At 35.6% G+C, this 16,630-nt stretch overlaps 1 protein-coding gene and 1 long non-coding RNA gene across 2 annotated transcripts in view; one reads left to right on the forward strand and one right to left on the reverse strand.

The window, feature by feature from the left end:
* The window catches only part of LOC138698301 (uncharacterized), a 32,535-nt gene extending 31,518 nt beyond the window's left edge, over positions 1-1,017 (reverse strand). Inside the window, exon 1 of the long non-coding RNA XR_011331821.1 lies at positions 823-1,017. This is a non-coding gene — a long non-coding RNA (uncharacterized lncRNA). The remainder of the gene's footprint in view (positions 1-822) is intronic.
* The window catches only part of LOC138698299 (cytochrome P450 4C1-like), an 82,539-nt gene that overhangs the window by 28,160 nt on the left and 37,749 nt on the right, over positions 1-16,630 (forward strand). The window contains exons 3-4 of the mRNA XM_069824110.1: positions 5,295-5,401; positions 11,013-11,103. Of these exons, the coding sequence (XP_069680211.1) occupies positions 5,295-5,401; positions 11,013-11,103 (198 nt within the window). The remainder of the gene's footprint in view (positions 1-5,294; positions 5,402-11,012; positions 11,104-16,630) is intronic.

The raw sequence follows: 16,630 nt of genomic DNA on the forward strand, positions 1-16,630 counted from the left end.
ATTAAAATTAGATTTAAATGAGCTACCCCATCCTACAATTCCATACATTATTACCGATTGAAATAAAGTTAAATATATTGTGCGTAATAAACGTATTGATAAGTAATTCCTCAATAAAACAAAATAATATACTATTTTACGTAATTTATTACGAAGTTAATTAATGTTTTGGTTCCATTTTAAATGATATCGAAAATTATGCCTAAATACTTAACTTCAGAGGACTCTTTAATAATCGGACATTTACACTGTATAAGACAACAATCAGACTTATGTAATTTAATATTTAATATAGATGTAGGAGGTTTGTTACATTTTTCAGATAATGAGAATGTAGTAATTATGGTTTTATTTTCGTTGATAGAAAGATAATTTATGTAAAACCATTTTTTTATTAATTTAAGTCCATTATTTGAATTATTATGTGCATCACACCAGGTTTTTCCACCAAAAAGTAAAACTGTGTCATCTGCATAAGAATAGTGAACACCATTGTATTGTTGTAAGTCAATTTTTAAGAAGTCATTAATATATATTAAAAATAGCATAGGGCCTAGAACTGTGCTTTGGGGAACACCTAGATGGCAGTAGTGTGTTATGATTTGTAGTGTAAATCAAACTAAGAAACAGTTTTATTTCTAGTGAGAAAGATACAAATCAAATAACAAACTGACATTTTAACGGAGTATTTGTAATATTGATGATATGTAGCGGGGCTTTTATCTGCGCCGCATTACGGAGGAAACGCCTGTAAAAATTAATAATACCGAGAAACTTACACAAGTCGGCGATGGTCTTAGGCTTCAGGTAGTCTGTAATTACCTTAATACGATCTTCAAGCCGCCTAACACCACGTTTATTGATTGTGTAGCCTAAGTAGTTAATTCACCGACGCCGAAAGTACACTTGGATAAGTTAATAGAAAGTCCATGTTCACGCAACCTCTGGAAAACAAGACGAAGATGTTGTTCATGCTGTCCCTCGTCTTTCGATGCTATCAATAAGTCGTCGATGAAACACGTGCAGAAGTAAAGTCCACGAAGTACGCTATCTATTAGACGTTGCATAGTCTGTGCAGCATTACGTAATCCAAAGGTCATGACGTTGAATTCGAAAAGACCGAAGGGCGTTATTACTGCTGTCTTGGCGCGATCGTCTTGAGCTATGGGTACTTGGTGATAGGCTCTGTTAAGGTCAAGAGTACTGAAAATAGTACAACCGTTTAGCCGTTGAGTTACGTCATGTATATGAGGAACTGGATAGTTATCAGGGGTAGGTGTATTGTATTTATTAACATTCCATGGTATTCGTACATTGCTTTGCAGCTAGAATATGGAACAAGTCAAAAAACTTAATACTATTATAAAGTCTTAATTTATAATCACAGTCTAGATGAAATATATACTGACAAGATTTACAATATAGTCTACTAGTACAACACATAATTTCAGTATCAATTTCATAAAGTGTTATTGAATGTCATGAATTCACCCTCAGAATAGAAGGCGTGAGAAATTAGGTACTTCTTTAATTTGGCTCTAAATAATTTTATGCTTTGAGTTTCATTTTTATATCGATAGGGAGGCTATTAAAAATTTTTACTGCCATATAACGCACTCCTTTTTGATAGCACGATAGACTTGCCGATGGAGTATGAAAGTCATTTTTTTGACGTGTATTTATGCTATGAACTGTTGAATTAGTTATAAAATTTTCAGGATTACATACGAGGAAGATTATTAATGAAAAGATATACTGACAAGCCATGGGGATTATTTGTAGTTTTTTGAAAATAGTCCTACACGATCCCCTAGATTTAGCACCTACTATTATTCTAATTACTCTTTTTTGTGCTAGGAATATACTGTTACTATCTGTGGAATTTCCACAGAATATTATTCCAAAACTCATTACCGAGTGGAAGTATGCAAAGTATATTGTTTTTAAGGTATTGATATTTACTATCTTTTGCATAGATCTAATAGCAAAACAAGCTGAATTTAGTTTGGGGGTAATTTCGTTAATATGATTTTTCCAATTTAACACATTATCGATTTTTAAGCCAAGAAATTTGGTGGTTCTTGTTTCTAATAGGGATCTATTGTTAATTATTGCGCTAGAAATTTGCGAGGTTGAATTTGCATAGGATTTAAATTGAATTATGTTAGTTTTGTTACAATTTAATACCAATTTATTGACTGAGAACCAGTCATATATTTTGAAGAGAATTTCCTCTGTTGAAGATTGGAATGTGTTGGAGTTATTGGCTGTAGAATTTATACTACGGTAATCCCCACAGGGTCTCCATACTCCGTTCTTTTTAGAAACAAGATGAAGAGGACTAGCCCAGGGACTTCTCGAGGGGGTACAGATACCTTGAGATGGGATATAATCAAACTCCGCTTTAGCGACCTTAAACCTTTCAGATGTAAGACGTCGAGCACGTTCTTTGATAGGTGAGCCCTTCGTTTCTATGTGATTTTCCACACCATGTTTTGCTGGACCAGTAAATGGTGGAACCTTAGTTATGTCAATAAATTCTCGCAATAACAGCTCGTATTTTCCGCTAGCTATCGTAGAAGAGGTTGACAAAGTAACTGTGGTTAACTTGCCAATTGTAGCTCTGGCCGTTGAAGGGTCGGTAAGCTTTCGCTGCTTGAGATTAACTAGAATGCCATAGTGTTTAAAAAAATCACCTCCAAGTATAGGCTGAGAAATGTTAGCAATTGTAAACTTCCATGGATATTCGCGTCCTAGATTAAGGTCCAGTGTAATGAGCATTTCGCCATAGGTATCTATGACTGACCCACTCGCTGCATACAGTTTGAAATCAGCTGGTTGCTTACCGATGAAGTTTGCCTTAGAACGGGGAAGAACAGATAAATCAGCTCCCGTGTCAACGAGAAAGTTCAAGTGATTAATCTTGTCTGTAACAATGAGACGATTTTTAAATCTCTGGTCATGGACCGCCTCGATTCCAGACGACGTCACTAGTTTTTCCAAATTTTCCCCTAAGCTTCAGCAACAAGGCTGTACACATCGTCTCGCGTTAGCTCCAAACCTAAAATAATAGTAGCAAACTTTATCTTTCGTTTGTTTGTTCAGTTTACTTCGCTGGGTATCGGATGATGACCTGTCGTTATTTTTAAGATGAGGAGATTTGTATTTTGCCAATTTACATTACTCGTCTACTTTGTTTTTCAATTCCATAACCTCGTCAACAATAGTCAATATTGTAAAAACATTTGAGTTCTTACGTTCGTCTCCTGCATCTTGTCAGCTAAAAATGCAAGCTTGTCCAAACTACCCTCTTCTCTTCAAAGCAAGGGTATTCTAATAGTGGGTGCTAGTTGTGCTAAGAAGAGTGACTTGAGGACTTCTTCACCTAAATGACCGGAAGCTAAACTTCTGAGCTCTTGTAGATAGTGAGAAGGTCGTTTCTCTCCCATAGATATGCCGCTCAATAATAAATTGAGCTTTTTGTTGATTGGTTCAGCAAACGCTGCAATGATACGTGTTTTAATAGCGTCATATCTCCCCGTGGGTGGTGGGGATTTAATAAAATCAGCTATAATTGGAATAAAGTATGATCAACGTTACTTAATGTATATTGCAATTTTGCTTGATCTCGAGTAATCCCTGCGAAACTGAGAGCATTTTCCACCACTGCAAACCACAGATCTGGATCGTCCTTGTAGAATGGAGGTGGCTTCTCAATACTTTGTGCACACACAACGACTCTGTCACCACTACCAGTTGATAAAGACCTTTGATCTGTATCTCGTGTATGTTCGCTGTTTCCATAACCAATATTGTAGTGTGAATACAATATAATAAGTAAATCAAACTCAGGAACAGTTTTATTTCTAGTAAGAAAGATACAAATCCAATAACAACAAACCGTTGCCGTGGCCAGAGCTATAATTTTCATGGCCCACTCCGTTGTGTAATGAACACAGGCGTAGGTCAGTCGTGAATGCAGAACTCAAGAGCCCTACAGATTAGCTGTTTTCTTGTTATCAGTTGTCCCAACTATAGAATCTTCATTGAACGCTGTGAACGGTTACTAGTCAAGTAGGCTTTGTTGATTCAGTTTCATTTTTATTAAAACAGTTGCATTCCACTTCAATTATCCGGATCCCAGTAATGAGCCTCACTTGACAGCTGATTTTCAATAAATCTTAGTATTAAATAATCTCTGATACGTAACTACCCATAATATCATATAGCAAAAACTATAACATAATCTAAATAATATAAACAAGTTTTACAAAAGCTTCAATTAGGGATGATGTAATAAACAAGAAAAGTTTCAATTAGGGATGAAGAAATAAAAAATAAACACGAATAATTTTAAAAGGAACAATTATTGAAAGTAAAATTTTCAAAGTGGAATGTTTTAGTGGTTTGTGGTTCAATTGATGTAATATTGTATGTATTTATTTACACTGCAAGTGGGCATGCACCCGGTGGCAGTGGTATACACAATATAAATAATACACAATAAAGAAATGATAAACAATATTTACAATAAACAATACAATTATACAATACACAATAGGCCTACAATTTTATACACAATACAATAAGAATACACGTGTGCGTAAAAGAAGTGGAACTCGTTGATGTACACGGTGTATTCCTCAACTTATTCAGGATTTCCGAATGGTGCTCTTTATTTATTTGTCAATAGGGTTTCAGGGAAGATGCATTGTTGTGGCCAGTGATCTTTATTAATTGTTGTTCTTGAATGCCAATGCGAGTCATATTTGAAACTGCTGTGCATCGACTTGAGTGGTTTTTAATTTTCTGTTTTTTGACGTCCAGACCAGTGTAGTTTGAAATGTAGGCAAACAAAGAAACAAATGCTAGGGTAGTGATAAAAAAATTAAAGGCTAGGATAGTGATAAAAAAGCAAACAAATGCTAGGGAAACGATAAAATTGTGCGATAAGCAGCCATGATTGGTTGAAAGAAGTCCTTCCGTACCGTTTTATTGCTCAAAAGTAGTATGGCGTAGTAAAAGTGTAATAGTCATAATAAAACTATTTTAGAAAGGAATAATTAATACTAACGTATATTTATTAGCAGTAAAGAGACGACCGAATATCAGAAAAGTCTTGAGAAGTACGAATTATAAAGTCTTTGCGTTTTGGAAACACGTTATTGATCACAGTAACTTAATTTTGAAATTAAAGAACATACCTATAATATTATTTTCTTGAGTTAAGAAAATGAGAAGATATACTAAATATTAAAATAATATACATTATTAATCTCAAGTTTCCTTTCCAGGGAGATGGGATTTGTGTTTTAACTTAATTATGAAATACAAGCCTTTTTTGAAGTGGTGGTTGGGTCCATTCCCGGGAATCACTACATGTCATCCCGATTATATAGAGGTAAGTACTCGTTTTTAGTACTGACTGAGAAAATGATTTGAGTCTTAACAAAGTCTACATTTTCCCTATTTTACTTGTATAAATTTAATTATATAATATTATTTCAATCAGTTTTTCTCTGAAGCTAACGACAGATAGAAAACAGTTCCTTGTCCTTTATTTAAAGGCGGTGTATCAACTAATAGGTTACTTAGCGTCGATTGAAAGGGTAATATGGAGAAGTATTTTCCGAGATGAGGCCGAGCATTCACCTTAAATTATCTGACATTCGTTTTATAGTTGGGGAAAACATCAGAAAAAAGCCTAACCAGGTGACCAATCCAAGCGGAAATGGAACACACGCCCGAGCGCAGCTACGGATCAGCAGGAAAATACGTTGCCTTTTGAGCTATGACGGTGACTGGCATATCTTGCTTATGCTTAGGTTAGGTTAGGTTAGGTTAGGTTAGGTAAGGTAATGGTGGCTAGAGGCGGGTTAAGGACGACCCTTTGCACGTCGGCCATACTGAGGCCTATTTTGCACCCCGAATTTATGGGATGAATGAGGATGAGGTGTACCAGCCCACCGGCTCAGTGTCCCTAACTCCCCGTCCTAAGTTCATACCGGCAATGTGACAAAGCAGCACAGGATCCAGTCCAACGGCCCTTCCAAGGTGTCGATACGCCCTTGGAAGTGCTCTTAAGGAATGAATCCTGACAGATATATTGCGGAACGCTTGGAATCCAGAGATAGTTGCAGAGAGGATGCCAACTCCTGTAAGCGGATGAAGACATACATCTTGACGTGAATATATCTATGGAATGAGTTGAAATCTAAATTATTTTTCTACACGAGCGGGGAAGAGAAATGGATCGTAGCAATGAAAGTTCTTAAGTAACTGTGGAAAACCACGGAAAAACCACAGTCAAGTTGGTCGGTCCGGGGATCAAATCGCGGACCTCCCGAATGGTTAAGTTCGGTGTAGTCTTCATTACTGTGAAACTTTGAGACCCCGTCACTGAAATCCGAGGCTCGAAGCAGGTAGTTCACTGTATGAGTTCCTTATTTGTAAAGAAGAAAGTTTCCTGTCTGTAGTACCTTGGTAAATTATTTCACGTGCAAAAACACACAAAGAAAATTCATAAGTAAACATTCAATATCCGTAGTTAAAACCATTCACACGATTCGATGGACTAAAAACTAGGTCAAGGGTGGGGGGGGGGGGGGAATTCATTTGGTTTATCTATACCTAATGAAATATAATTAGTGCGAGGAATATTTGGGTTATGATTAATGCAGAATTACAACTTTCAAATTTTACATAAGAAGTTAATACATATTTAAAAATGTAGACCTATATCAAACAAGAGTGATATACAATTCAAAAAGAAATAACATTTAAACATCTAAAGTAATTTCCTACCGTGGTATCTATAAGCCAAAAGACTAATTTCATCTTTCTGGCATGTTACCCATGTATCATATTATTATTATTATTATTATTATTATTATTATTATTATTATTATTATTATTATTATTATTATTATTATTAAATATCCGCTCAAGAGAACCCTAATTTACCAAGCGGTATGCCAGGGTTATAGTTTAGTTATGCGATATACTACATACATATACATACACATATAATACATACATACATACATACATACATACATACATACATACATACATACATACATACATACATACATACATACATACATACATACATACATACATACATACATACATACATACATAGTCTTCCTCCGACGAGTTTAGTGCTGGGACCTGAGGTATTCTTGCCATCGGTACGGGGGGATTGTAGATAGATTCTTTTGTTGCTACAGCTAAGCCGAGCCGAGCGGAATGGGAAGTATTAATCGTCCAAAAATACGCAGTCTTCAGTTTGTAGTAGTGTGTGAATATTTCATATACATATTGTTTACCTAGGCCTATGTGATTTTGTTATAAATATATTAATTATATTGTTGCAATTTTTGCTCAAACATCTCCCTGATGTTAGCTATGTTAATATTATATGAATTACTTATAATAAATATTTCACCGTTACAAGTCATTTTAAAGGAAACATGCTGTGGAAAATGGGTCAACGAGATGAGTAGATATTTTAACGTACAATACTGACACTAAACAGGGCATCATTGTGGACCCCATGATACGTTTTGAAGTAGAATGTCATCAGTCAGCCGAGGTGCACCTTGAGAAGAGGTCGATCTATGAGCCTACAGTCAACTATTTCAAGCTGAAATATGCCTTAATTCACGTTGAGGTATTCGGCTTGCTCATAAGTGCTCAAGGGACTATACAAGCTTTTTTCGAAGAATTTCGACGGCAGTTTGCTCTGCCAACATTGTGATAAGAGTGTTAAAAAATCCTGCCAAATCCTAATTAATCACATGGTGCCACATTAATAGCAATTGTAATTTTTCACGCCCTTTTCTTTGTTTCCCTTTTTTAAAACTTAATATCTATGTTTACATATGTATAATAATTCTTTGAGGATATACTGAGTCCGTAAGGGCTACCCTCAATGAGGGGCAGTTTAATAATAATAATAATAATAATAATAATAATAATAATAATAATAATAATAATAATAATATTATTATTATTATTATTATTAATATTATTATTATTTTAAATTGATTACTTCACAAATTTAATTCAATTCTACTAATCACTAAATTTTATAGTATGATTCTTCATTTCATTTATATTATTGTAGTTTTATTATGATTTTTGTGTTTATTTATTTTATTATATTTGTATTTCTGATGGTGTGATGGCCTTAACTTCACCAGAATAAATAAATAATAGACTATATAAATAAATAAATAAATAAAATGTTCTATAATACTTTCCTTCTCTGAACGCCTAAGTACGAATGGTTGTATCTCTATCTCGCCAAAAATACATTAGAAAACTAATAGGCATACTGCTCTCGTAAATTGGGCGAATGTTTTCAATATGATTGTACTTTCTTCCAGACTGGCGATGTCATTGTTCCCTCCCACTCCAGTACCGCGCTAGACTAGTCGGAACCGCATTCCTCTCAGCCCTAAACTCCTCATAGGATGACAGTACATACATTATACATACAAATAAACATGGTCTTCTACCCTTATTATTTTCATCCTCAAGAACCTTGAAGTTAGTACTTTGCCTATAACAATGATAGGAAAGTAATCAATTGAGGCACTCAGAAGCAAAGTGATACAAGTGACATTTAGTAAGTTTTGAAATAAGTGACTTTGAAGTTGAAACGGAAATTAAAAAATCTGTTACAGGACTATGTTGCTGTAAATTTACAGTTGTATATGTTGGTACCTATATTTTTTAACTTCTAAATAGAAATTATCTATTCTGAAACAGTTTAGGTAAAATAGAGTCCTAAATTCTCTTGTATTATTAACCGCCACGAAAAAAATTTTTGTGAAAAAGTAATATAAGTGCAAGGGTTTTCAGTATTTTTATATTATTTAAAACAAGAATAAGGACATTGCTTACAACATTGAAACATTTCTGTCTTAACAGCACTTCAGCTTTCTTATTATCATATTATAACAAAATATGTGTCTGTATAACCGAAAGAATCAATCAATCAATCTTCTTAATGTATCCAGTTGTTTGCAGACAACATAAAGTGAATTATAGTCCACTGTATTATTTTCAGTTCTTTTTTTCATAGTAAATTAGGGTATTTTGATCAGTGTTCATTATAGACGCCTGTTGCTAGTAGCCAGAGTTGGGGTGTAGTCAATATATACTGCAGAGATATGTCTTTTGCAACTGATACTGATGATTTTAATTTAATTCTTTGTGGTTTATGGATGGACAGTATATATGAATGTGTTCCAGATCTTCATCATGATTATTACACAACATACAAGTAGGAGTATCAGAAATGTGAAATCAGTGTAGGTACAATTGTGTGACAATGTGATCTGTTCTGACTCCTGTTAAAAATGTTTGAACATGTCTGGGCAAGTTTTTGTAAATTTCCAGGTCATTCGGTTTCTTTTGAACAGACTGTAAAATTTTTCCTTTGTCAGAAGAGACCCAATTGTTGGTCCATAAGTTTATAAAATAAAATTTTACTGAAGTAAAGGCATTGGCTAGAGATATCACTTGAGGAGGTCTTGGTTGCAAATATGTTGCCTGTTTCGCAACGTTATCGACTTTCTCGTATCCAGCTAGACCGCAATGACTAGGTATCCATTGAAATTTTGTTTTCTTTTGGAGTTTTTTTAGTTCACTTAGTTGTTTCTGAATTGAAATAATTCTATGTGCGTATAGGTGTGGTATATATTTGATTATATTAAATATAGCCCCCTTGGAATCGGTAAGTATTCAAATAGATCTTTCAGAAATTTGAGTATCACACTAAAGAGCAGCATCAATAGCTAGCAATTCAGTGTGAAGACGGGAGGAGGCTGAACATGCTATGAAATAATTTTCTTGATATTTTGGAATATAATATCCTGCTCCTGATGTTCCATCATCAGGGTTTAGAGATTCATCTGTATAAATTTTAAGGTAATCCTTATATGTGCTGCAGAGTAGTTCCATGGCATCTAACTTAAGAATGTATGGAGGATCATTTTTGAAATGATTTCGTGGAATTTGTAGGCTATGTTCTGGAATGATCCATTTTCATGGAGGAATTTCATTTACAACTGGAGTTTTAGCAAAGAGTGTGTCTGAGATATAGACTGGTATTTCTTCCTTGTTTATTTTCCAGAAATTACATAGGATATTATCTGACAGTTTGAAGAACATCTGAGATCTGGATGAGGCTTGCAATTTTAAATGTATTTTTAGATCCTATTTTAATACATAGTGTCTGATTGGTTAAATATTATATTCAATTTCTAGGGCAACAGTTGATGTGGTTTTTTGTACTCCGAAAGAAGAGGGCTAAGAAAATTTCAAATTTTAAATGAAATTCAGCCTTAGTCGCTGTTCATTACGTCACTAGCCTCATCTAATGAAGTCACATCTCTCTCTGCTGAAACATCTATGTTTCTGTCATGAAGTGCATCTGTAGTGTTCCTACCGCGAATATTCCTTCAACTTCCTCTTCCACGCACTTTTCCACGTCCTACAGTCCTTATTATAGGCCCATCCTAATGCTTCAGGTCATCAAGGAAAGAGTGGGATGAATTTCATTAGCTATTGCAAGTTTCTCAACTTAGCAAAAGTTATCCTTATTAGATCACTGTATTGTTGGTCCAACTCAATGTGTGCAGACCTTCCACGAAGATGTTTCGAACATGTAATATATTACCTCTCTCCATTATGGCAAATGAATTAGTCATACACAGAAGAAAAGCAACAACTACATGTAAACAACGCACTTGTATTAGTTTGCCTCTCAGTCAAAACTCTGTATGCATTGTAATACAAGAGTAAGGCCAGCATGGAGCGGCACTGACTGGAACTGCACTTACATTACTTTTTCTCTGAACAGAAGTGACGTTAAAGATTTAGAATATATACTTATTTCACTTTTTTAACAAAATGTCACTTATATTACTTTGCTTCTGAGTGCCTCAATTATGTGAAATAAAAACTTTCAATTGTTTGTTTTTTCAATTTCGATTCAGGCACTGCTGAGTAACACAAAGATGATAGATAAGGCTATACCCTACAAGCTTATGCACCCTTGGCTGGGAACTGGTCTACTAAATTCTTCAGGTATGGTACATGTTTGTCCCTATGTGCTATCATTATTTTGCAGCTTGGGTCCCTCATGTGACATTTCGAAGTTTCTAAAGTAAAATTCTTCAGAGATGTTAACTCTGAAATGAAACTTACAAAGAATAATGATATTGATTCTGAATGCAACTAAAAATAAGAAAAATGTACAATGACTATTAAACTTTTACTATGTCATACTACTTTTGACCTATAAATCGCTACGGAATGAAATGTTTCAATCAATCATGGCTGCTTATCCTACAATTTTCATCACCTACCTAGTACTTGTTTTTTTCAGCTCCTTAGTATTTCTTTGTTATCACTTTCCTAGCATTTGTTTCTTTGTTTGGCAACATTGTACTTTCAATTGTACCTTTCAAATTGATTCAAGTATATTCATTCATCATTAATTAAAAATGTTCTATCCTTCATCTTGTTTATATTATTTAGTTTATGTTGTAGCTTCTGCTCTATGAGATTATGGATAGTTATGTATAAGAAAGAGATTGTTTAATATATATTGATAACTGAAGTGGAATGCAATGTTTTAATAAAAATGAAACTGAATCAACAAAACCTTCTTGACTAGTAGTAGTCCATAGATTTCAACGAAGATTGTATAATTGGCACAACTGGTAACAAGAGAACAGCCGATCATAATACACTACTGCCCTCTAGCGGAATATTTGTAACGATGAAAAGGTACAATAATACATTTTCAAGATAGTTTAATATTTTAGTTATTTACTTACTTACAAATGGCTTTTAAGGAACCAGAAGGTTCATTGCCGCCCTCACATAAGCCCGTCATCAGTCCCTATCCTGTGCAAGATTAATCCAGTCTCTATCATATTATCCCACCTCCCTCAAATCAATTTTAATATTATCCTCCCAGCTACGTCTCGGCCTCCCCAAAGGTCTTTTTCCCTACGGTCTCCCAACTAACACTCTATATCCATTTCTGAATTCGCTCATACGTGCTACATGTCCTGCCCATCTCAAACGTCTGGATTTAAAGTTCCTAATTTTATTATGTCAGATGAAGAATGCAATGCGTGCATTTCTGCCTTGTTTATCTTTCTCCATTCTCCTGTAACTTGAACCCTCTTAGCCCCAAATATTTTCCTAAGAACCTCATTCTCAAACAACTTTAATCTCTGGTCCTCTCTCAAAGTGAGAGTACAAGTTTCACAACTATATAGAGCAACCGGTAGTATAACTGTTTTATAAATTCTAACTTTCAGATTTTTTCACAACAGACTAGATGACAAAAGCTTCTCAACCGAATAATAACACGCATTTTCCATATTTATTCTGTGTTTAATTTCCTCCCGAGTGTCATTTATATTTGTTACTGTTGCTCGAAGATGTTTGAATTTTTCCACCTCTTCGAAGGATAAATCTCCAATTTGTATATTTCCATTTCGTGCAATATTCTGGTCACGAGACATAATCATAGACTTTGTCTTTTCGGGATTTACTTCCAAACCTATCGCTTTACTTGCTTCAGGTAAACTTTTCGCGTTTTTCTTAATCGTTTGTGGATTTTCTCCTAACATATTCACGTCATCCGCATAGACAAGAAGCTAATGTGACCAGTTCAATTCCAAACCCTGTCTGTTATCCTGAACTTTCCTAATGGCATAATCTAGAGCGAAGTTAAAAATGTGTCATTAGAAAAGTTTAGGTAAAACAATTCATATTTTATTGTACTAGAGTACTTAATTTCTTCTAATATTTAAGCCTATATACTTTCTTCTAATCGTTTAAAAGTCAGTTAAATCCCACTCGAGTTTTGATTTTCTCTAGATAAATCAAAACCTCTGGTGAGGTTACTGTTGACTAAATCTTTACAATTAGTATGATTTTCACATACTTTCTAATGTATATACATTCTGTAAATTTTATATTTTGATTGTAAACTAAGTGCGTCAAATGTAATAGTAAGTACATTCATTCTCATTAGCTATAGTTTAACGCGTTTTTCAACAAGTCTGTTCCTTAATCGTACTGTGTATGATATTACTGAATAATATTAATGTTTATAGTTTATTTCATTGGTGTATTATTTAAGAGTACATATGAGATAACTGACATTTGATGAATTTTCACAAAAAAAAAAAAGCTGTTTTTAGTTTCTGCGTCTGAAAGGTCTAATTTCCTGTCATAGAATTGTATAATCGCCTATTTTTAAGTTTCGAGCAGAAGTTTTGGAATATATATGAATTACATTTTTGCATCTCACTCGCTGTATTCTCCGTTATTTTTTATTTTTCAATGTTTTTCTAACAAGGAAGGCACACCAAGCGATAATTGATTTTCACAACAATAACTGTTCTCCCATATGTTATATTTTAAATAAGAAACATCCCTATAGATTCTACATCCGGAAAAGTCCTAGTTTTCGAGATATGTTTCTTTCAAAATTCTTCAATCCGGTGCTAAAACAGCTAATGCAAACAGTTCTATGTGCTAGACATATAAGGAAATAAATCTCATCTATCCGCATAGCGTAATGTAAAAATTTTCTGAAATAATATAAGTTATGCAAATAAAATATCATCAGATATATCAGCTGGATATACTAGATTACACCGCAAGAGAGACGAAGATGTTCTTCAAGGGCTTGAAATATCTTCTATTTTGGATTACATCTATAGCTACAGAACTAACTGGCAGCAATATGTTCACCGCATGGAAAGGACTCTGCATTCCTCGTCACATTTCTACCTACTGTCCAAGAGGGAAGAGAACTCTAGGAAGACCTTTAAAGAGATGCCTTGAGACCGTAACGAGCCATTAGGCCAATACTTGTTAGGGCGATGATGATGATGTGATGATGATGACGATGATGTTGTTTATGATGATGATGATGATGATGACGACGATATATGAGATATATAATATTCATCAAATTGGCTATAGAATAGACTATGAAGAAATGATGTGTGTGTATATATATATATATATATATATATATATATATATATATATATATACAGAGTGTTTCAAAAATACGGGGCATAATTTCAGGTATGTCTTTTCCACATATAAACAATCAAAATAGTTCATTGCAACATGTGTCCGGAAATGCTTCATTTCCGAATTATGGCCTTCACAACATTGAAATTCACCGGAACGTTTTTCTTTCCGCAGATCGTTGTCATTACAGAATATGTTCAAAATGTCCACCTCCTGCTTGAATACAGACCTCTCATTGACCTGCGAACACGATCCCAAACTCCAGGACTATTGCCTATGTCTTCAGAACATGCCACAATTCGATTCCGAAGGGATTCCAAATCAGGCACCGGAGACGAATAAACCAGTGATTTTAAATGGCACCACAAGTAGAAATCGAGAGGGTTCACAGCCTCCAGGGTTCAGATCAGCTGAGCGTGGAGGCCAAGCAATTGGGCCACCTCTACCTATCCGGCGAGCTGTACGACTGAAGTGTACAGGAGCGCCATCATGCAACAAGTGAATGTGTTGACGATTGATCAGTGGAGTGTCTTCTAAAACATGAGGTATGGTGTTTTCCAGGAAGTTTGAGTACGCCTGCCCCGTAAGTCTGTTTGCAAGTACATGGGGTCCGACTAATCGATCACCAATGATACCGGCCCACATGTTGAGGGAGAACCGCACCTGGTGATGAGATGGAACAGTTGCACGTGGGTTTTCATACGCCCATACATGCTGATTGTGGAAATTTGTTATGCCATCTCGTGTGAACTGTGCTTCATCTGTAAATAATACTAAGGCAGGAAAGTTCGGATTTACACCACACTGCTGCAAGAACCACTGACACAACCTAATTCGTGCAGGGTAATCTGCTGGTGACAGGGCCTGTACACGTTGCAAATGATAAGGATACAATTGATACTCTTTCAACAGTCTCCAGACAGTCGTATGAGGAACATTGACTTGCAACGCTACCTTCGTGAGCTGATAGAAGGAGTCATGTTCACAGCCTCCAGAATGTCCTCCTGTACTTCTGGAGTTGTAGATCTTGGTCGCCCCCTTCCCAAACCAGCAGAGATAAATTTTCCATACTCGCACAGACGGTAATGGAGACGTACAAATGTCTTCCGATCTGGACATTGTCGCTGTGGGTACCTCTTCTGGTACAAACGACGAGCCAGCGCAGCATTGCCGTCCGCCTTACCGTACATGAAGTGTATCTCTGCCAGCTCTTGATTTGAATACATGTCGCACAGTCTAACGCCTACAAAACACTGAATGTAACCTTCGCCTCGGAATGAACTGTCAGAGTGCCCTATTAATGTCTCCTTTGACGGCAACTACCTGCGGAAAGAAAAACGTTCCAGTTAATTTCAATGTTGTGAAGGCCATAACTCGGAAATAAAGTATTTCCGGACACATGTTGTAATGAACTATTTTGATTGTCTACATGTGGGAAATACATACCTGAAATTATGCCCCGTATTTTTTAAACAGCCTTTATACACACACATGATTCAGGGTGATTCAAGAGGAAAGGTAAAAAATTTAGGATACGATATCTTAGGCCATTTTGAGTGAAAAAGTTCATATGAACATAGCTCTCTTTTCGAACGATGGCGGAGCTAGATGCATTTTTTTTATAAAACGTCTCGCCCCAATGTGAATCAGACGTTGCTGACGTGAGACGTGAGACAAGGTCACGGATCGCAATGAATGACGTAACATTGGAATCTGCATTTGAGCAATGTGGATAAGACAAATTCATTCACCTCACAAACCGGGTGGTTGGGCATTACAAATGTCCAGTTGCCTGCCCTTGTCTGATGAAATAACACAGAACCCGCTCATAATATAAATACAGTATCACTTATCAGTTCACAGAAGTTCAGTCAGCTACCTACAGTATAGTAGTTATACAGGTACAGCTATCGGAAGTGTTAAGTTATGTTTTACAAGATGCCTTGTAAATTTTCGACTGCATAATACGCCGATATTGTGTAAGTTTATGGTTTGTGTGATGGAAGTTCCTTGCGTGCCGTCGCTGAATATAAACTACGCTTTCCGAACAGAAGGGTACCAAAGCGAAGAGTATTTACTGTCTATGGGGCTGGATGAAAACTTGGTATACCAAAGGAAGGTGGAAACGAGAGAGGCGCTGATCATCCGCATTTTGGATGCTCCACGCCGCATAAAGAACAGCCACGAGCATCTCTCCTAAGCGACGAGCGCGATTCACGCCCGAACGCAACAGTGCATTGATGCAGAAGGAGGTACCTTTGAAAATGCGCGAAAACATCGACCCCGAAGTCTAGAATATTAGGTATGTATGCATACGTGAATATAAACTTTAAATTTGTCCGTTATCTGTCTCTAAATGAGAGCTAATACAATGGAATCCCAGACGTTTTTGTGAAATCAAAGAGCCATATCTCCGTAACCGTTCGAAAACAGACCCATATTCATATGAACTTTTTGACTCAGAATAACTTCAGAATTCACATCCTAAATGTTTTACCTTTCCTCGTGAATCACCCTGTAACTATATATATTTTTATGTCCA

This window comes from Periplaneta americana, chromosome 4, assembly GCF_040183065.1.
Source record: "Periplaneta americana isolate PAMFEO1 chromosome 4, P.americana_PAMFEO1_priV1, whole genome shotgun sequence".
In the NCBI taxonomy this organism is placed as follows: Eukaryota; Metazoa; Arthropoda; class Insecta; order Blattodea; family Blattidae; genus Periplaneta; species Periplaneta americana.